Source organism: Sceloporus undulatus, chromosome 6 (genome assembly GCF_019175285.1).
Source record: "Sceloporus undulatus isolate JIND9_A2432 ecotype Alabama chromosome 6, SceUnd_v1.1, whole genome shotgun sequence".
NCBI classification, from domain to species: domain Eukaryota; kingdom Metazoa; phylum Chordata; class Lepidosauria; order Squamata; family Phrynosomatidae; genus Sceloporus; species Sceloporus undulatus.
Window position 1 is genome coordinate 127,653,317 of NC_056527.1, and position 23,474 is coordinate 127,676,790.

Sequence of the window (23,474 nt, forward strand, 5' to 3'; positions counted from 1 at the left end):
AGACCTACCTCTGCGTTGACATGTATTGGACACCAGTGACATCGAGCTTAGAGTAAACGGGTTAGGGTTCATGTGTGTTAGTAACACTTGCCATTGCTTATTTATAACCACATTTATAAAGTGGGAATGGGAGAGTAAGCTCTCCCCAATTGCTTCAGCCACCTTGGATACCAGCAGGGAAAGAAAAAGAATGGATTGCATCAAAACACCATATTGGCATACTGGGTTGCCCTCTGCCCATTAAATTCAAAGAGTTAACCTCACCCAGAATGAAAAATGTCTGACTATTAAATATGTTCATACATAACTTTTCCTCCTTTTTAAATGATATTTTCTTGATTCCCACTCCCTCCCCAATCTGGAAGCCATTTCTGAACTCAATAAATTAGATTGTACTGCCACCAAAATGACACGAGCTGCAGTTTTGTCAGACTCCAGCATCGTAAAGTTTAATTTAAAGGTTTTGATGATGTTTTCAAAGTCTTATGTAGCTTAAAATCCTGTAAACAAAAAGGAAACAAGGCCTACTTGGTAGACTCCAATGCAGATTTCATTTCGCAGCATCAGAAAGCCCATAAAAAAAATAAAGCTGGTGAGTGACTGTACTCCTGCAACACGGGTTTGTAAGACTGTTTGTAAGAAATAAACAGATTAACACAACACTTGATAAAGACAGGAAAATCATGTTTATGCCTAAAAACAATGGCCACAATCCTGTTGGGGATTTATGTCTCTGTAAGTGGATTTATGTTTGCAGCGATTAGAATTGTGCAGTTGCATAACGTCTATATTCAATAGAGGGCTGCTGTTCCATTACTATGTAGCAGAGCCAGCACAGTGACCATTGCACAATAGGACCAATGCACAAGGTACGAATGTGCATCAGGTACCAATGTAAATCCGGCACCAATGTGCATTGACCACTCTTTCTGGTGTCTCAGTGCATATCCAAAATTTTGTAATAGGGTTTCTTTGCACCTCTGCTACATACCTAGGTATATATAAAGTTACATAATATAAAAGACCATATAGGTTTCCAATGCACATGGTATTTCCATTAAGTCCAGTAACCTTAGTGCTTCCTCTGTAAATGGGCACTTAAAAGGTCCTAAGGACACTTACCCATAATTGAATCTCCTTTAAGAGAAGGAGCCCTGAATACTTGAGATGGCATCACAGTTCCCTCTCTTTTAAAGCCTCAAAACACTTAGCAGATGTGTCGTTCGAGAGCATTTTTATGTTCACAAAAGTGAGATATACAGTGGGAAAATCAGATGAACTGTCTGTCTTTGTGATATTTGCTTTGTCAATTTAGATAGCAATCTGTGTTCAGAAAAGCATTACAAAGCATCTTGAATATATGGATCTTTCAGCCTATAAGAACTAGGAAAAACATGTTTTTGTTCCCTTTCTAGGTTCTGTGCATTTTATGTGTGTTTTAACAGGAATGCTAATTTATCTAGATATTTTGCCAGCAATTACAATAACGCTAATATTGTGCCATGAAGTACTGGACTTGGTCTTCATAGCATGGGGGTTCATATACCTGTTCCATTCTCAGACAATGAGTGAAGAAAATGTAAGCCACCAACCATACCCAAAGGAAATGCTGCAAAGTGCCCCTTTTCTTTAAGGAGACACCTATAAGAAAAATCTTGACTGTTTTTTTTATTGGAAATGACTTCTGAGTAATTTTGCCTGAGCTCCAGATTTTCCAACTTGGACCATTAACCATCTTCCAGCAAATCATTACATTTGCCTCTTTTCTGCCCCTGCAGCAGTAGTGCCCTCTATAGAGCCACATCCTCAGCTTGAGTTACAAACTAATCCATAAATCATAGAACAACGGAGAAGAATGAAATGAACAGTCTAAGACGCGGAAATGTCTAAATTTTAGATAATTTCAGGCACCTTTGACTATTGACTCCTTTCCCTCTCCTAGATCCAATGGGATTTATTCCTAAACCTTTTGTGCCACCAGGATGTACCCAAGTATCCAATTCGATCTTCAGCATAGGGAGGTAATATTTTTCTCCTCTCACAGAGAGGCATAACGTTTCCCTTGTAGTTTAGCAGATTATTATCTTCCTCTGAACGGAAACTGCTTGGATGGCAAGAGGGAGTGAACCGCTGCATGAAATACAGGATGAGTTAAATTTGTGTGTGTGTGTGTGTGTGTGTCTGTGTGCATGCATGTGAGCACAAAATCATAAAATGGTTTGTAATTTCTTCCCTGCCAACAGGAATTTCATCAAGTACAAAGTTGAACTCAGGCCTCAGTTCTTTGAAAGGAAAGGGACAGCTAAAGTCCATTTTGTCTGCTGTAGCTGAAGTTGGACTCCTCAATCTGAGTTTCTGTGAGGTCTGAGTTTTTGGGTTGTGTCCTTCCTATTTCTTCCAAAGCACAGGCTAAAGAGTCTAAGTCACCATCATGCTGATGCCTGGCTTCCCATAAGTCCAAAATGACAGCAGATGGGCTGCGCTGAGTAGCAAAGTAAGACAAATTCCTAAAGAAGGAGAGAGACAAAAGCAAAAGAATTAGGGCAAGGGAATTTCAACTGTAAGTACCATGTTATGGACTTCCCATAAGCATCTGGTTGTTTTGGATAAAACTTCAATCTGATCCAGCAGAGGAGCTCTTATGTTCTCTTGCATAAAATTTTGCCCCCCTACAAGGATTTGTAGTGCTTTGGCTTCAAAATGAGACTTTATTTTAGTTGTCTTTCTTCAGTAGCCACTTTTGATTCTGCTAAAACATTATCTGCGTGATTTATGGAAATGTTCAGGACATTTATTTGCAAGGGACCTGGTGGAACAAACTGTTTTTTAAATGCACATTATTCTCAGACGCCATCATTAAGAGATTGTGCATCTTGACAAATTGACTTGTGTTACTTCCTGTGGGCATAATAATCCAAGTAAGGCTAATGAACCAGCCTGCCTATGCATAGTTATATTTATATGCAGCCCTAAATTACATAATGCATGCATATAGGATTTTTTTAGAGTTAACTCTTTGCAGTATCTTGAAAAAGAACTATTCAAATGTTTTTCCAGATCTAGTCATATTGCCTCATGGATTCTGGAAGTTGTTGTTCAGATAGTAAAATTTCCAAGATGTGTCATACTAGTTATGTATACAATTTGTCCCAGGACTGAGATTTCAAACAGGACATCATCTAAACACCGTACATTTCAATGGAGGCACACTACATGTTCAGCTGCTAGTCATCATCCCTGAATAGTGAGCTATTATAGACGGACATGTGTGTATGAATGAATGACATACCTGCTTTGATTACGTTCTGCTGGCCCTCATTAGTCCAGATCTTTGGGGTGCTTTGATATTTGTTGGTTTCATCCAGAGCACATAGCTACCCAACATGAATTATTAAGTCCAGACAGTTTTATTTTGGTTTTTGAATGTGCTTTATTCTTACACTATATTATTAAGATATTATGTCTCTTGGTAAATTGACCTGTGCTATTTCTTAACCAGCGTTCTTGAGCTGGCACTAGCAGGCATATGTAGAGTCATATTTTCATGCATCATACTTCAAGATCTTGGGAAAGTAAAACCACTAACTTATCCGGCTTGATAAATATTGTGAAGCTGTGTTTATCAGAAATCTCAACTATAAAAGGTACATCTTCTGCTAGCCTATGGAAGCAAATAACCATAGCTTGGATCAGACAATACCTTGATTTCAAGCCATTCCCCCCCCCCCTTCATGGTGGGCAGTAAGGGTATCCCTTCTATTCCTGCATACCCAGCATGTCAATTGTGCCTTCATTGGACATGCAAACATGAACAGAAACATCTTGAAAGAAGAGGTATGGACATTTCAATATGTGTAGAGCCAGAAAAGAACAGAAAATGTTTCTGTAAAATCTAGGAATTGTGGATATGAGGGCACTGAGTTTATGCACATATGCCTCCAAGGAAAGTATGAACATCTAAGAGTACCAGACATAGGAGAGGTGTTGTTTGTTGATGGGTGAAGGGACATCCTTTCTTTCTTTCATGCACAGGGAAGTGCAAAGGTAGCATCTTATTCCACCCTGTTTTTCATTATGTGGTTTGTTTGAAGTGGTAATTCATAGATGCATATCCCATTTGAAGGTCTTTTCTTCAAGCAAGCAACAGTTCAGAGCAGAAGCAAATTAATTAACATGAACATTCATTCCATTGTTTCTTTTAAAAGGTAAAGATACATTCTCCCTCAGTTGCAGTACAGGAGCCTGGATGATAAAGGTACTTTATAAGCTTTACCTGAGAAACAAAACAGTTTCTAAAAGTTGTCAGAGCTGTTACCACACAGTCTTCATCAAAACATCATATCTTCGCTTTCTGACAGTGGGGTTGAGGCAATCAATCAATAAATATTGCTCAAAAAGGTTAGATTTACCCTTCTACCATGGCATTCTACCAGAGCAACTTTTCATTTCTAAAACAAGAATGATACTTTTTGCTTTCAGAACAGGTCAATGGGGTGTGTAGAGGCATCAAAGTTACCACACTGGGTGATGCTAATCCTTATGATGGCACTGAGTTGGTCCATTAGGTTGGACCATATAATATCACCACTCCAACCTACTGAAAGCCTCTGCACCCCAATGCCCAGATGGCCATTAATGGTTTTGTAGGAAATGGACAGGGATGGCAGAATGTCTTACATCATCCCCATAGACAGATGCAAAATAATTCCAGAGGTGCTGAGTCCCCTTGAGGATCTCAGACCTGATATCATCATTTAATATTTAGCTATCTGGGCCTAGCCATATGCTTCTGAAGTCCACAGCATGGAATACTGTGTAGGGGGCTTCAGAGGCTTTATGTAAGCAGGGGTTTATGGGCTGCAGAGGAAGGGTGCACTCCACCCAAAAAGAGATATCTGCACATATAATGGAAGGGATACCAGCCTAACTGATTTATTTCAGCATGAGTTTTCATGGATTTCAAACTGCTTCTTCAGATGCTCTGATAGAGTCGTAAAATAAAGTATTCTGTCATGGTACTTGCAGTTGAGTTTACCAGCAAAAATATTCATCATGCTCTCTGTGTCTATATTTGCTTTGACTGTTAAAAAATGTCTAACCCTGCACAATAGGAAGAAAAATCCTTGCACGGTGATGAAAATGTTTAAAATTTAGGTCTCATATATCGTTTGCAGCTTAATAATCTCTGCCTCAGTCACTAAGGAAGGATACATGTCAGCAACTGACCAAAACAAAAATCTTGTTTCTCACAGAAAAAAAGGGGAAAGATGAACTAATGCTCAGTGGGACAACAGTTTGCAACACATGATGTTAAAAGTTTGATAAAATATAAAGTTTGGTAAAAAAAAAATAAAAAGCAGAAGCAAGGACCCCTGTGGAGACCTATCACAACTCTTAGGTATAGGAGAGACACCATCCTTTGCAATTATTTGTATAGCTCCTTACTGTAGCAAGATAGTTCTCAACCTTTGGCCTCCCCAAATCTATTGCCATTGACCATGCTGCCTAAATCTTGTGGGAGAAGTATTCCAAAATATCTAGAGGGCCAAAGGCTGAGAAACACCACTCTAGTGTGACTATTGGCTTCAAGCAAACAAAAATGGAAAGCAAGACCTCCTTGCCTTTCTGTCATGAAGATCTTGGATGTACTATCAGAAGAAAGAAAGGCTGTTGCCCTACTAGTCAGTTGCAATGCCCTAAATTAGACTTCGGACATCAGAACTGTTTTGTACTCTCCTTTGTGGCTGAGGTGTTATTATCATGACTGCAAATGATCATGAAAGCCTGTCAGCTACCCTGAGCGACAGAGATCTGCTCTGCTTGTGAGAGGAGCATTGCAGGAAGATGCGACCATCTCCCTCCCAGCAGTGAGTGATGCTACAAAGAAGCAGAATCATGCACCCCTGTGGAGATCTGTCACACGTTTTCATCACAACATTGCTTGCTGGTTGGAGAAGGGTGGTCAGATCATCCTGCATCACCCTGCACAGCAGCTTCACAGACTTCCATTGCTCTGCATGGCTGACTGGCTTTTAAAGCAGGTTCCCAGGGTCAGATAAGGAGTTAGAGCCTAGCTACAATATCATGACTATGCGTTTGATGCAGGATGTCAGCCAAAGTGTGCAGCGAACCTGGGGATTTCTTTGTAGTGCCATGTAATTTATGATCACGGTAGACATGTCATATTGTCCATGAAGAACAGCCTGTTTTTTTGCTCTTTTCATTAATAATAGATGTCTTAACAATGTTAACGCGGCATATGGAACAATGTTAAGGCAGCATATGGAACTCAACAGCTGCATAAATAACAACAAGAAGAAATGTGATGAAAATAGTCAGCGAGTTCAGCTACTTACACTGACTTGCTGAAAACATCAACATATCCATTCAACATATTCCCAAACCATCCAGCTCCAATTGCCTTTGGTGTCTTGCTTCTTTTTATCCGTGAGCAATTAATATAGCCAAGTGAAAACACACACTTGCATTTCAGAATGTACCACATGAATCTTCCAGACAACCAAACAAATGCACACAGATATGGAGCTTTGAAATACATCCATTATTTTAAAAGGCAGGGAATTTGGCTTATATCTTAATAGGAATTTGGAAGGGAGGGAGAGGAACACAAGCTCTTGATCTGTTTTTCTCTCTTTGTCCCAAATGTTTTAAGTTTTAGATTCAGAATATCAAGATCCATTCTGTAGTGAATTGTTTTACAATTCCATTTCTTTGTCTCTACTGATGTTTTAAACAAGAAGAACAAGGGAATGCCTTTTAAATGTTGCCTTGGGGAAAACATCACTGCCTCCCACTAAGAGCAAATTCAGGCGATAAGTGTTGAGAGAAACTGAGCCAAAATACAACCACTGAGAAATATCTCTTTTGAAGAAAACTCTATGCTCTCCTCAACATCCAGATTTAAACACGCTCAATATCATGCAGTATTAAGTAGCAACTGGCTTTCCAGAGAAAGCTTATGATGGAGCCATACAAAATCCTTGGTGGTGGCCATGGCAATTTCAGCCCCAAATCATTGCTAGATGTTAGAATTGCCTTCCCCAAATATATTACTCTGATTCAAATTCCTGTGGCTGATCTCAAAGTATGGGTGCAAGGTCCTATGGCTTTTCATGAGGGAAGGTCATATGAGTGAAAATAAGTGACAATAAAACAAATAAGTGAAAATGAGACAAAAAAGTATCATCTGACCACTTGAGAATTTTGCACATTTTACGCTTCAAATTATGTTTCAACTCACTACTGAAGCATAATTGTAATAACTGTCAACACATTTAAGAAACCTGAGCCAAGGCGCGAGGAATAAATGTTGCCATGAATTACCTGTTGAAGCTGTTTTTCTGTGCTAACATCTGCCAGTCTTTCCCTTTGGCATTGGGTGTGTCAAAAGTTGCACATATTCTTTGCCTGATAGAGTATGGTATCTTGAAGGCTTGTGGACCCATCTGAACAGGAAAGCTGCTGTTGTCTTGTGCAAAGAAAGGGATCGTTTCTCTTTCAGCCTGCGTGAAAAATCATTAAAGTGGGTTGAGCTGTCTCAGAAGCAGTTTATTAATTACCTAGACATATTTGAGCATCCGAATCACGATTAGCTTAAACATAACCATGATATATCATGCCATTAAACAATAAATATAGAGGAACATCTCCAGCATGTTAAATATTATAGCCCTATAAGTCTGGTCACCAATATGGAAACCGTAAGGGAAAAGTGGATGCTGGTAAAACAAAAGTCCATCCCTGGATGCATTTTGGAAGAAGCATTCAAGTGGCCTCCAGTATGTTCAAAATGTTCTTGTTTATATATACAAGGATGACTAGATTTAACTGTTTCATTTCACACATCATTTTGCATGTTTTAAAAAGAAATTTGCTGAAACATGTTGAACTGGTCTTGTTTGTGATGTTGGGATCCATTCTTTCCATATAATTTATGTCTCTGGTACCAACTTTTCTGTTAAAGAGGTAATGCCCAGTAACACATCTACTTTTTAAACCAAGTTATATCTGTAATGGTTTCAGGACAGATGATAGGACATGCGGAGGTCTATGTCCACAGGCCACATGTAGACTCCCAGGGACATTACTAGGGTCTGGTGGGCTATACCAGGTGATATCCCAACCATTGCTCCTTAAACATCTGCCTTTGGGCAGAAACAGGCTAAGCATTTGTCTGTGTTACTTTAAAACACTGGAGCTCATTGGAAGAGATGGTGTGAATGGGATGAAGCTCAATAAGAGGAAAAAGGAGTGGACTCAGTTTTTAAAAAAACAACGTTAAATTTTCTATTTTAAAATCTTATTTTTAAATTTTCTTACAAAACGTCACATCTTACCAAATGTTCACTTTAAGCACATGAAACTATGTATATGTAAATACATTCAAGCTGTGCATATGATATTGTAGTTTAAAGGTATAATTTTAATTTTGCTAGCTGTTTACGTTAGAACATAGTGATACATGGGGATTACAATTTTATGAGTAGCATTAGTAACAACAGCAATAGCAGGTTCATTTATATACCGCTTCATACCGCACTAAGCAGTCTCTAAATGGTTTTACAACTGTAAGCTAATTGCCCCCAACAAGCTGGGTATTTTAGCAAGCTCAGAAGGATGCCAGGCTGAGTTGACTCTGAGCCTCTGGCTGGTATTGAACTCACAACCTTGTGGCTTGTGAATGAGTGGCTGCAGAAATGGCATTTAACCACTGCATACAAAAACATTTCTAAGGTTTCTTAATAAGGAGGTCAATGGGGTGTGTGACACCACAAATTCCTGCATTAGGTGACACCAATCCTAGCAACACCACTGTAGCCTCCCCCTAACCTTGACCACTCCTCACACATTTCTCAGCTCTCTTTTTACTCCTTATAGTCTCTGAGGCTGTAAATGTATAGTCCCTGAGACTGAGACTGCACCAGTCAAGAATTTTCTTCCCCTCCCTATTTTAATTATTTTTCCTCATGTATTTTCCTCCCGGTTTAGCACATCAGGACATGTCCTTTGTCTGAAACTTTTGGGTGTTCAGGAAGTATAAATATTTTATGGAAATGGCACTACAAGCCTTTTCATATAACATTTATGGCACATCTTGAAAGCTATGCTTGCAAAGTCATAGGAACGCTGTAGATACATCACGTTTTCTGATTGTTTTCAATTAAATATGCAGCAGATTTGGTACTCTGCACTTTGAAGATAAGCTGCTGCTACCTGGCTTGTAAAAAACAACAACACCACATACAATGATAACTTGAAGCTCTGGGATTGTTTGTGTGGGCATGCATGCATGTGTGTGGATGTTGAATTAACCATACCTTCCTATCAGCTTTTTGAGGCAGGATTAAGAGGTACTTGTTGTATCAGTGAATCTGGTTGAGAAGGAAATCATTAACATAGCATTCAACAGACTGAGTTCTAGAGGAGGAAAGCACAATGTGCCACTATTCAGAAACAGGGAAAATAAACCATGTCTCAAAATGCCTATGGCAGGAGTACGAAACACATGGCCATTTAGGTGCTATTGTACTACAGATCCTGTCATCTCTATCAGCATAGCCAGTGGGGGGATCATGGGTGTTAAACTCCAACAACATCTGGGGGAGCATATAACCCCTTGAGACTGTTTGCTAGATAAATCCAGGGAGCATATGCAACTACTTAAAGTTCAACAGGGAGAAGGAAGGAATGTAAAGATGACGGTGATATGTTCAATAACTTGCTCAAGTTGTTCATGTCACTGTATATCAGGATGAGGAATATGCTAGGGCTGGGGGTAGGGTTGCCATTTGTCCCTGAAAACCTGGGAAATCCTATGAAGTGACTTAAAAATGTTCTGTTCATCTACACCAGTTAAAGCAGTAAATCCTGGCTTTCTCTCTTTGTGAAGCTATAAGCTCCTTTGTTAGGCAGACAGCACTGAATTTCAGGGCAGGTGCATGACTAACATTGTTATATATATTTTTGTCTCCTGTACGATTTTCAATACCTTTATCCGATGAAGAAGCCAGTGGATCTATGAAAGCTTGCAACGTGTATCTTGTGCATTTGGTTGACTAAAGATATCATTGGTTTTTTTTGGATTTTAGATATTATTGTAATGTGTAGATGAAGTAATTTCCCCCATATATGTTGTTTTATTATATTCAATTTTATGTTTTAATAGAGGAGGAAAGACCCTCAGAAGAAAATGCTTGGAGGAAGTATGATTAGAAAGCTCCAAAAGCTCTGGGGCGCCATAAGTCCTGAAGTTTTTGTGTATTTGAGAAGGGCAGAATGAGTCAGGGATGCATGGCTTGCATTACAAAAGGCTTACAGAACTCAGAATTCAGCTTGTAAATTGCATCTAATTAAGGAGATGATGGCAAGAAAATCCAGGCAGATGAGAATATTGGAATGCATTTTGATTGCATCAAAAGTAAACCCTGCTGGAAGAATTATAGATGAAGCTGTTGTGATACTATGCATTTCTGGTAATTTGTCAGCAATATACAGCCCAGTCCTAAATACCTTGCTTGTGCAAGAGGGAATCACACTGGAAAAACCTTTGCTGTGAGAAACCATTATAGTGAGGAGGAAAAACAAGAGGATGCTTTGTATGTTTCTCACGTGGCAGTGAGGCCATTTGCAAAGGGAATGCCCTGAGGCATATTTGCAAGCCAGAAAGCTCAAGAAAACTACAAATACACAGAGGGAAGACGGAGCACCAGGCTATGACCGCAAGCAATATGCAAACTTCTTCATACATATATCTACATTCAAGCACAAGCACAAATGTCTTTAACAGAGACCCAACCCATCTAACAGTTTTAAACAAAAAAGAACAGTTTCCATATACCCAAATGGTGGGTGTGTGTTTCAAAAAGTATTTTCCTACCAATAAAAGAGGAGCAGAAAAGGCACTGCCATAACCTCCTGCAAAGCCAAGGAGAAGATCCTCTCCCATGTCTCCACCAGACATGGCTGTAATAATGGTGAATTGACAGCAATTTGGCACAAGAAACCATGAACGTTTCTAGAATACATGAAAGTTGTAGGGGAATTTTTGTATAAAAAACACATTCTTTCATACAAAAATACTGTTTCCAGAACCCCCTCTTTTTTGTTGTTGAAATCAATGCTTCTAGTAGTTATTTATTTATTCCATTTACATGCTATTTTTCTCCCAATGAGGAACCGAAGGTGGATCACAAAACTTAAAAAGACGTTTGCCTTAAAAAAAACCACCCTTAACAATAAGAATTAAAACACAGTTTAAAAGTCACATTAAAACCATTATTTTTAAAAAACAAAAACTTTTTTCACAAAACATGATTTTTTACATCAAAAACGTATTTTTAAATAAATGAAAATGAGTTTTTTTGCATCCCATATTTCACACACACACACACACACACACTTTCAAGATAGCCACATGATATTTTAAATATAAAATTTATTATATTTGGATAATCAACCACTTTTCCTGTGTGTAAGTATTAGCTGTCCGTACATATTAGGATTAATGCACACACACACACACACACACACCCCACATTGCAATATAGAAAAGGTGCTTGTTTTTATTCCACAAAATCCATGATTTTCATGCAAACCTCAGATGTATTCCTCCATAGATTAATTTCCTGAAACACTTTTGGGATGTATAAACACCAGGCAATAACTGCGAAGAAATATTTGTCTTCTCCCATAGAACAAATAAAAGTGCAAAAATTAACTATCCTCACAAGTGAGGACTAATCAGTGGAATATTTTTGTGACGCCTATTCAAAAATAAAGCATCATTTTACACACACATATATATATATATGCACACAAAAAATAAAACCTGCCTGTGGAATAAAAGGAAGGGAGACTGGATTTTGTGGGGGTGGACTTGCCTCGAGAATAGACGTCTGGATTTGTAAGATTTGTTCATGGCCCTTTACTTGTCTGACGCAGATTTTGCATGAGAGCTGTGTGGTGGCAGGAGTGTAGCGCTCCAGTGAAAAGGCACAGTGGAGTGGCTGCTGATTGTTGCGCCACACGCGAGAAAAAGGAACTTCCTAGAAAAGGAAAGAAAGAGGAGTGAGGAAGGCAAAAGAGGGAGGGAAACATATATGCATGACCATAACAACAGTGTACCCTCCAACAGAACCCATTTGGCTGGGACTATCCAGATCCATCTTTTGTTATCTCAATTTTTTCAGCTGATTTAAAAATGTCCCAGTTTCTTTCTCCTACCACTACATTCCCTCTTCATCTTCATCTTCAGGTGGTGAAAACTGGGTTCAAAAGTAGTTTTGGTCTCCATTAACTTAGCAGTAAGGAAGAAGGCAGGAGAAGATGGAATCTTGCCCTTCCCAGTAGGTTCAAGCAAAAGCAAACTGCTTCAGCCTCTCCTAGCCTGTCTGTTCTCCCTTATAAATAAGTTTTGACATCTTGACAACTTACTAAAGTTGCTTGGCCACATTTGTCCCAGTTTCCATCTGTGAAAAGCTGTAGGGCATGCACCCGTGCTGGAATACATTCTAGATTAAATATACATTTTGACAAAAATGTGTTTTAGCTTGCCCATTGCAATGTTTGAAAGTATTAAAACTGAGGCATGCTTCTCTAACACAACAGAGTAGCAAGGATAGAGGTATAACATTTCCAGAAATGTTTGGGCCATGGGAGATTATTCCCCCCCCCCCTGGAAAATAACAACAGCAGAAATTTCAGGAAAAGCTACAATATTTTTATATTACATTCAAGCTTATTTTACAGTACTGTCTTTTCACACTACCTTATATCATTTGAATATTAGGCATTTTGAGGAATTCCTTACTTTAGTAAATATCATACTGAAAATATACCCTGTGCAAAGTCATGGAAGGACACTGCTGCATCCTACACCACCTAAACATACATAATTTAAGGTATTTTGTTTAACATTCTGAGTGGGAGGAAAACATGAAAGTGAAACCACCATCTCTTAGTAAATAATGAAAACCTAACAGAAGTAGCCTCATGCAATCATAATCTTAAAAATGATTTGTTGTTGTTGTTGTGTGCCTTCAAGCCATATCCAACTTGTGGCAACCCTAAGGTGCTAGCGGAACAAAGTCCCTCGGAGTGTAGTGGAGTCTCCTTCTTTAGAGGTCTTCAAACAGAGGGTGGATGGCCATCTGTCAGGGATTCTTTGATTTGGATTTCCTGCATGGCAGGGGGTTGGACTGGATGGTCCTTGCGGTCTCTTCCAACTCTACGATTATATGATTCTATGATTCTATGATTCTATGATTCTGGCATCATATTTGGATATAACGTATAGTTGAACAGTGAAAATACTGAATTCTTCAACAGTGTAATATCAAAAGGTATGAAGGCTCCTCTCATTAAGGTAGTCTTTCTAAATCTTTATTTACCCTGGAGGAATCCTTGAAATAATTTTCAGGTCTCAGGGACCACTTGCACACACACACAAAAAAAAAAAGGGGGGGGGAGATTATATCTACCAATAGTTTTCTTTCCTGCAATAATGTTGCTGATACTGCTTGGCCAAGCATGTCTCAGTTTGCATCTGGACATGTTGAAGGGTCTGGTCTCTTCCATTCTGCTTTTCACTCTAGATTGACAGAAACTGCGCTGCTGCTTTTCTCCAATCCTCATAATAGCCACAGTATTTCAGTGTTATGCAAGCAAAATGGTGAGTCATGAAAGTGGAAAGGACTGGCCAAGACATGTTCTTCTTTTGGAAACAAGAACGAAATGAGGGAGGAAGCACCTCCTCTCTTCTTTTTTATCTTCTTCATATTGGAAATGGTTGTATCCGTTGAATTTGTCCAGCACAGGAATTTTGTTTTGTTTCTTTGAGATAAGAATTTACCATCTTACGTCAAAACCTAATAGAAAGAACTCCAGATTTAATAAATTGCAATACAATAGAAAGTAAAACTAATAGATCCTAGTTATCGTGAAAGACTGCAATGCTGTCATTGTATTAGTCTCTGTTTGCTGGCATTGGACTTCAAAATGGTAATTTGTTCCCAGTAATGAACGGTTGTGAACAAAACAGTCTGGTGAAACATATGGACAGAAAGGAACGAGGAGAAACTGGCACCTTTTCCTTTCACAGTTTAGAACTGTATTGTGATTTGTGTGATAATCCTGCCCATAGAGGGCTGTACCAGAAGTTGGCAGGGTAATTCCAATGAATATATGCTGATGGTGTCCACCAAAAGCACTACCTGTAGATTGCTCAGTTAATGCAAATCCATTCTTCCAGACAACATGCTAACTTCAAACTATTAGTTGCAATTTGCAGCACGGAAACTAAACTTTTCCAACATATAAAGTTAGAGGTGAAAGATGCTGTTTGACCATTAATGAACTGGATTGGAATGGGACCCAGTCCTGGGAATATATCTTTCCAAAGGAGAGCTGAGAGACCAATCATAAACTATATTATTTATTCATAGAATGTGTATACACAACAAGGATACCATTGAACCTCGCTAAGAAATGCCTTGGAGGTTTCAAGATGTCTGAAAATTATGCATAAAAACACCAGCCTTGAGACCCAAATACCTGACAAGCTGTGAATGGTTTGATTCTCCAGAGGAAAGGAGGGATATCAAGGACAGAGATCTGAAGACTGAACGTATTCCCTTTGAAATACAACAGCTTTGGTTCTTCCAGCAACTGCCCCCCTTGTTGTCGCTCATCTGAGACCACTTCCTGAAATGGAAAAGGGAAATACAAACAAAACAACGAGACAATGAAAATTCCCACCGTCTTTCCCACCATCCAAGGTGACTAGTGTAGGTATACCTCCCTTCACAGCATCAACAAAAATCCAAAAAGAAAAGGCACAGATTTGCTATATTACCTGAAATGCACAGGGGATGTTATCCACACAGTACACTCGCAGACTGTAATCCAGTGAGTTGCAAGACATACAGCCAAAGACGGCTACTTTTAGTTCTTTAACAGAACAGTCAGAAAGGGACTCCCCAATAAGAGCATAAGTTCCAAAAGAGTCCAAGAGAATATGACAGGCGTAGGGGTCCCAGAGGCAGTAGCAAGATGTGGTTTCCTCTTCCACGGACATAACCTCCTGTATCCATAAGGACATTACGCACAAAGAGAAAAGAAGAATGACATGGTTTTAGAATGTGTATTGCAACATTTTACTGTTTCATATTGTCTTGTTTGGTTTGGAATAAATATGAAAAATGGGGGGGTGATGGGTTAAAATGAGTTAAAATGGAGAAATAGTTCAACAGACATGGGGCTGCACTAGGGGCTGGAACTCAAGACCAAAACAGGGTGAGTGGGAGATGCCAATGTGCTGAATCCAAAGATTCCCTTCCTCCAACAGATGAAGCTTTGCTTTAATGGAGGAATATTTCTGTACTGTACACATGCTCCTCCTTTCACCCACACACTCAAGCCACCTATCCTCTGGCTGAATGCCTCCTGCCATCTAGCTTTATTCCTGGAGCTGGAAGCAGGAAGAAGACCTCATCCCTTTGGACCTTCAAGCAACCCTAGAAGTCCAGGTGAAGACCTCTTCCTTCTTGTGGGTGTCTACCTAGCTGTTCTTCATCCTCCCCTCAGCACTATGTTATACAACTTCAGTCATGGCCAGGTAGACCAAACAAATTCAGATAAAAATGATGTGCACAGAACCTATGATAACTTCATAAATGTAAATGTATCTCAATTGCGGACATTGTATACACCCTAAAGAGTAGCTTTCTCTTTATGGAGCAAATACACATCCCCTTTAACTATGAGCACCAGCCATTCTTCACATTGTTAGAGCCATTCCCCGCCCCCATCCATCTCTCTCTGGAAAACATTTCACTTACCTCCCATGTGCCCTGATGCTTTTTCTTTTTCACATGGATGTTCCAGTGCTCAGAGTTCACTTCTGCACAGTGTGGTATTGTCAAGGCAAAAGGGGTGGAGACTGTCACCTCCGGAGGTCCACAAGTGACTTCTGGCCCAAGGAGGACTTCACTGTCTTCTGGCTGCAAGCTTCACATAAAGAGGGGAGAGAGATTGAATTGGAAAAGCCAAAAGTGGAACATGAAAATTTATTTCAGGAGAAAAAGTGGAAGCCTAGTGAAGATTTGTTCATCTCACTTTCTTGATATAGTAGCATTTATGTTTTCTAAGTGCTGACAACTAAATATTTTCCAAACTCTTCTACAAAAATCTCAAAATTAGTGCAGGTCAAACTTTGTCAATGTTACAATCACTCAATAGTTTTTTTGTCTTGCTTCTCAAATAGAAAGTTTTCAGTATCAATAAGAATAAAGTAAAATAGCTTTGGGCGACTGAATTCCCAAGGCTTTCTTTTATTTCCAGAGAGTGCTACAAGCAAAATTTTATAGCTATGAACAACAATGCCCAAATAATTATGTCTCACTAATGCATCCCTAACTAATGCAACCAGCATCATTCAATGATGATTTCTAACTCTGGTCTGTCCCTGACCAAACCCAAATGGGTCACAGAAAAAAGTGGATTTTAAATTGAACAAGTATACTAATTATGACACTCTCTTCATTTTTTCAGATCCTAATGCCATTGACTGGTGCATTCTGCTAATCTTACTCACAGATTAGATAGAGTTTGTAGTCTTTAATGTGTCTGGATAGTTGGGGGTCTGGACTCCATTGTCTGGCTCCACCAGCCAACCAGTTCCAGAGCTCCTGGTTAGATGGTCCTCAGGGTCTGCTTAGAAATAGCCAGAGACAAAGGCAGATCCCAAGCCTCCTGGTACTTTCAGGTTTTTGAAAACCTCTTCTTCAAACAATTTCAAAGGTTCACACTTCTCCCCAACTGTGTCTGCTATACGGATGGCCCAAATTTGCTCCCCAGGCTGGCTGAAACCCTCTCTGTCAATTTCTCCCTTCTCCCACCTTTTAAGCTTCTGTCTCAAATGCTGGATTGGCCAATTTTGTTAAATTCTTCAGAAACCATTTCCCCCCTTCTATTTGCATTGGCCACATTTAATAGGGATAGCTATTCTAGAGTGGAGAAAACTATGTTGTATTGCTTGCCATAAATATGTTAGTAGTGAAGAGTGCCTTAAAGGTGGTGAGGCTAATTCAGTATGAATATGTTTGAATATATATCGCAATTCACACTGATATTTTAACAAATTAAAATCCTAGACCTGAAAGTAAGGACCCATACATTTCAGTTTCTCTCACAAAATTTCTGTTTAAAATTCCAAAATTATTTGTTCGTTAAAACAAAATTGCAAATTCTCTTCATCCTGAATGTATAGGCAAGTTTGGTAAACTCTTATCAAAAATTAATCCGACCATATCTCTACTGCCAAGATCCTGGTCCATGCCCTAGTGGTCTTCCGACTTGATTACTGTAACGTCCTCCTGGCTGGGCTTCCTCTTTCTCACCTCTGTCCTTTAATTTCTGTCCAGCATTCAGCTGCACGTATTATCACTTCCACCCACCGCTCTGACCACATCTCTCCTGTGTTGGCATCCCTTCACTGGCTCCCACTCCCTTTCCGCATTCAGTATAAGCTCCTGCTGTCGACATTTAAAGCCCTCCATGGACTGGCTGAATCCAAAGACCTTCTTTCTCCTCACCTTCCCACTCGGGCCCTCCGTTCTGGTAGTCAAGGTCTGCTGTCTCAGCCCAGGATTTCCTCTGCCCCATCCCGGATTCGCCCCTTTTCACTTGCTGCCCCTCACTCCTGGAACCTTCTTCCCCCACAAGCAAGAGCCATCACTTCTTTAACCAGCTTCAAAACAGAGTTGAAGACCATCCTGTTCAGAGAAGCGTTCCCAGGCATTGCATAATTGTCGCTTGCTATTTGATGTTCTTTAGATGCCTGTTTTATCGAACCATTTCCTGTATTGCTATGTACTGTATATGTATTATCCTACTTGAGAGTATATATTTTCCCTGGAAGAAGATCCATTATGAAGTCCATCTGCCTTGGTCCAGGCCTCAGAGGTAGAGAGGAACTGCTGGACCTCTTACCCTTTCCCTCCACCACTCCCTTCTCCTTCTGTGTCATGTCTTTTTAGATTGTAAGCCTGAGGGCAGGGAACCGTCTAATTAAAAAGATTGTATGTATAGCGCTGTGTAAATTTACAGTGCTTCATAAATAAAGGTTAATAATAATAATCATCATCACCATCATCAAAACTGACTCTTTTCTCAGCCTCAGGAAAACTGAAAGCTCCTTTCTACAGTGTCAAACTATTTCTTTGTCCAGCCCAGGACTGTCTAATCTGGCACAGATTGAGTCAAACATCCTTATTGTTTCACTCTGTGGTTGCATCCTTATCCTTAATATCTCATTCACATCAGGCAAGCAAAATTCAGATCTTGTTTCGTTCATCCAAAACATGCTGCTGACAAACAAATGGAAAAGTTTACTGTGGGGCGGGAAAAAAGTTAAGACAATTTATGTCCCACAGTGAGAGCAAAATACAGGTTAGATTTTCAAAGCCACTGCATGTATACTTCCTAGGGACATTGATTCCAGAGTTTTTATTTATGCTTGTAGAGACAATTCCCAAAAGAAAATAATCAGTCTTTCCATGCATTAAAATCTATTCAAAAAACAAAGTAAAGCAACTCCGCACAGAAACAATATAATTGAGTTGCCAATCTTCTGGCTTGGGTCACTTTTCACGTGTGAAGAAGTACTTGAGTACTGTGGTAGCTTTGTAATATTTATATTTATTGAGCACAGACAAGGTGCACAGCAGACAGACCTGTATTTTGCTGTAATGCAGCATTAGCTCCCCAGGCAAATGGCACACTTTTGGAAACCATCAAGGTTCTTTCTTCCAATCCAGCTTCAATTTTGTTTTTCTTTCCAAACTGTTTCTTCTCAGCCCCCACCCAAACAGGTTAGAAGGATCTAGCCATGAACACCTTCCATTAATGCTCTCTATAGAAAATGTATCTGAGTAATGATTAGCCATTAAGAAAATGTCTTTAGCTATCAGCTAGAGCGAATGCTAGTTAAAAGGTCATCTTTGTGTTTGAATAGCAAAACATAGCATTCTTCTCAGAGAAAGAGCTTGTACATTTTGACAAGTTAGACTGGGAGTCTGGCGCTGCACCTTATTCCTGAGGGAAGACAGTGTAGCAGGTTACAAGAATGAGGGACATATAAAATGACAAATTGCTTGCCAATCACAGATCAATTTTTTTTCTCTCCAGTTATGTTTAAGCTGCTGCAAACAGCATTTGGAATTGGTTGGAAAAGCAAGTGTGAGTCAAGCTAGACCAAAATATGTGGATGCCTTATTTAGGAATAATAATTAAATCAATGGAAGGAACAGGAGGTTGGGAGTGGAGAGATCAACCACAATGGGACATTAACCATTTCATATCTGAATGAAATCCCCCTTTCCTTTAGGATCTGTTATCCACCCCAAAAGCTATTGTGTAAGTTTGAAACAGTGGACACATCTCATTGTGTGACTCAATGACACACTGTTTGATGTGTGTCTACCTACACACCGCTCTACCTACAATGCTAAGTTTCTCTTATGTGGAATAAATTACCAGCTATAGGAAGGCAACTCAAAAAAACTGTGAGGAAGTATTTCAGCAGCCAAGTGACATGGGATGATGTGTGTCATCCCAACTCAATCCCGATGATCTCTGGAACAAAGGAAGCTCTAGTCTGCCTTTCAGCCTTCAAGTACTGCATCCCTGCATGGCATGGAATAATAGCAAGATTTTATAGAATTCCATATTGGTCATTACAGCATGACAATAGATGCTGCATCAATATCGCCAGAACTATAAACTAATCCCAAAGCTTTGGCTTAAACTGATTTCTTAATTGAGCTCCATAGCCTTTCTAATGCTCCCTAGACTGCACTCTGTGTTTACTACACTCATTGAAGCCAATGGTTCCTGCAATTGTCCTGGTAGGTATTTGCCAGCCATGCGCTGTGTGACCAACGGTAGTTATTTATGCAGGGGGCCTTTTTTAATTGCTTTTTGAGAAAATGCTTCTCCCAGTGAACATAATGTACAAATATATGGGAATTCTGGGAATTATTTAATGCCAAATGAACTGAAATCACCTAATTAGATGAACTCTCACACACAGCACACAGCAGGAGTCGTCTCTCTAATAACCAGCATGGCAGGAGGACTGTGAATATGGTTCACTCACTGTTTATTAAGGGAGGCAGGGGAGGAAAACATTGCATGTTTGCAGGTATTTAAGATCCCCCGGAGTGCAGAGTAAACAAATCACAAACCAGATCTAATCCTTTAGCTTGTTTTGTTTTCTGAGAAATGGAGGAAGGCTGGAGAGAAAACAACCTTTTCCACCATTCTAATTACGCTCCATTTACCTGTTTGCAAAATTATGAGTGGGTGAAGGTAAAGGGAGTGTTTTATCAAAGTGAAGAATTATAGAATTCACAGTTCTTCAATTATTTCACCAAAATGGAATTGTCATGCTCTGAACACTATTTTCTATCTTATTAGTGAAGGGTTAGGTAAATAGAGAATGCATTTCTTCCCATTAAAAATGACAGCACAGAAATGTGTTTTTAAACAAAGTTTATAAAAAAAAACCCACACCACTTAACATCCTTCTTTTCTTCATCCCTCTCTTCTTCATCCCTCTCTTAAGAACTCTACAAAACATTAAAGCTATTTCAAAATACAAGGTTTTCTCACTCACTCACTCACTCACTCACTATCACATACACGCATACCTTTATGGTCACCAATGCTGAAGAGCCAAAATGTTCTACATACTGATCTCTTAAGATCTCATATATACAGATGAGAAGGGCGAGAAACAGAGTGTGAGGAGGAGAAAGACAGAATGCACATATTTGAGTGATCCTTAATATATTAAGGAAGTCCAGCAGACATAGTGCTTTATTCTATTCTTTGCAAATTCTAATTTGCATGGTTATCATTCTGCATTACTCATAATGGTCAGGACCCTAGTGTTAATCACTACAGAAGTGTTACCTCCTTTGCACTTTCACAGAGCTATGGGAGAAAGGTGCTGTTGCAAGCTGCCTCTTTTCTGAACATGTGGCACAGGCAGTTGTCTAACCAAGTCTTTCCATGTTGCTTTGGGTCCATGGATGCCCCTGGATGGCAGGTGTTCAGGAAACAGGTAGTAGGGAACCAAAATCCTTCTCCGCTGCCATTGCCACCTTTCTCATCTCCCTCCACTGCTATCACCATCACCTTCCCATCACTGCCATCACCTTTGCCTCTGCTTCCATGAGTGTAGTTCAATTGCCACTAGAACTTTTGAGATTACAGACTTCTAGTTAGTAAACTAAACTGAAATGTGACATGGTAGACTTACTACAATTTCCAGTAAAGCAAGGCGGTCAGGTGTTGGGTGCAGTGACAGTTAACCCACTTGCAGCATCTTCCTGATTTAAATCATGCCTTTCCATAGTGCTCTCCCCTAGACAACCAGACATGCTTCTATACCAACTTCTGTAAAAGATGTGTGCCTGTAAATCACATGCATTGCAAGAGAGGAAAGGGATACCATTCTTGATCCAGTATGTGTGAGTATGGTAGGGAACTACACCTGTTTCTCACTCAATAGCCTGAATATCTTGTTTACAAGTTTTCTGCATTATGTCTAGTTTGGACTTTATTTGCAATGAGCTGGTGACATCTAACTGCCATGACATTGTTAAGTGCTCCACACAATTCTTAAGATTCAACATTTATGGAAAATCAGGAACTGACCAAATAGGTAGAGTCCCAATTAAAATTCCATTGATTCAATGGGTCTAAAATTGGTTAGATTTAGATAGGAGAGTCCCTAACATTTCAGGAGATCAAGTTGTGTTATAATGCTGCTGTCTCTGCTTAGAAAACCTTCTAAGTACATCCAGCCCCTCAGGAAGAAGCCAAGTTTTGTTCCATTATATTGGTATAGTTGTTGTTCTTCTGTGAATGAATAATGCAGTTTGCTAAGGTCACCAACAGGAATTCAAGGAGTGTGCAGTACTATATAATGCATGTTTATGCTGAAATAAGTTCCACTATATCCAACAACGTTTACTCCCAGGTAACTATTGATCAGACTTTGGCCATAACACCTCAGCCAAAGAGAGCCACAACATCTTGCTATTTTGGAAAAGAGATACACATAATAAGGTGATTTCCATTGCAGTTTGGTCTCAGCTATGAGTAATGTTCCTTTGTATCCACACCCCTGCACAAACACACATGGCATTAACAATTCTTCTGAAATGGTGTCGTGCGCACTTGTTTCACACATACACACCACCAGTTTTAACAAGGTATGTAGGATAGATCCAGGCCAGAACAATCACCGCGCTGCCCTACATTCTGTTCAATTAGAATCTGTTTGAATGCCAGGCTGACAAAAAGGCAATGGAGAAAGTCAAATGCTATATAGATGCAAGACAATTTTATCTTCAAGGAATAGACACCAAAGTTTCAAGGTCAGCCACTTGGAATGTAATTAAGACAGTTTCGGGAAGAATGGAAAGTTGGTGACTGTGACACTTGAATTGGGCTGACAGATTATCTTCCATTTTCCTGGACAGCTTTGAAGAGGCAGCCAGATCATTTGATTACACAAAAGGTCTAGACGTAGCCCAAGCCTTGCCCTGGTTAGCACTTACTACAGGAGATGAAGTGCATCTGTCTTGGGAAAGATTTGCTCTTGGGAGATAAAGCTATGCCATTTCTCCTTCCCTCCTCCTGAGACAAGGAAGGGGACAGGGATAGAAAAGACTCAAATCCCTGCTTGATCATGAAAACCTGTTGCATGGGGAAGGAAAAGGCAAACCCCCTCTGAACAAATCAAGCCCGCCACCCCTGAAAACCCAATGACTTGAGAGCCAGCATGGTGTAATGGTTTGACCATTGGGCTATAACTACAGAGAACAGGTTGCAAATCCCCTTCCAGCCATGAAAACCCATTAGATGACCTTGGGCAAGCCATACTCTCAGCTTCAAAGGAAAGCAAGGGCAACTTGCTTCTGAACAAATTTTGCCAAGAAAACTCCACAACAGGTTTGCCTTTGAGTCACCATAAGTTACAAATAACTAAGGCACCAAACAACTGGCTCGGCCCATTGTAAGGCACACATACATACTCTACTTGGAGTTAGAAACTGGATTTAACTATTCTTTCCCTCTAATAGTTATTCATGGCCATTTGTTCGGACCAGTGCAATAATCAAGAACTGCCTGATCTCTATGATTTCTACATACAATGTTTATACAGGTTTGTAGAGAAAAGCATTGGAATGTCCCACTGGCATCTGAAATGGTTGCAGAGAAAGAAAAGGATTATCACTTTACTCTCCTGCAAGAATGAACTGGACCTCAGGCTGATGGATATCATGTACTGGGAAACAAATTGGTGCATCTCTTCCCCTTAGCTGACCTAGGTTTTGTTGAAATTGGGTACAGATTACTATATTGGGACTCCAAATAAAGTC

At 39.7% G+C, this 23,474-nt stretch overlaps 1 protein-coding gene across 1 annotated transcript in view; it reads right to left on the reverse strand.

Moving 5' to 3' along the window:
- Positions 1 to 590: 590 nt before the first annotated feature.
- The window catches only part of UNC5D (unc-5 netrin receptor D), a 259,865-nt gene continuing 236,981 nt past the window's right edge, over positions 591 to 23,474 (reverse strand). The window contains exons 12-17 of the mRNA XM_042473959.1: positions 15,858 to 16,026; positions 14,873 to 15,100; positions 14,572 to 14,721; positions 11,901 to 12,065; positions 7,345 to 7,523; positions 591 to 2,507 (exon numbers count right to left, since the gene is read on the reverse strand). Of these exons, the coding sequence (XP_042329893.1) occupies positions 2,303 to 2,507; positions 7,345 to 7,523; positions 11,901 to 12,065; positions 14,572 to 14,721; positions 14,873 to 15,100; positions 15,858 to 16,026 (1,096 nt within the window). The 3' untranslated portion in view covers positions 591 to 2,302. The remainder of the gene's footprint in view (positions 2,508 to 7,344; positions 7,524 to 11,900; positions 12,066 to 14,571; positions 14,722 to 14,872; positions 15,101 to 15,857; positions 16,027 to 23,474) is intronic.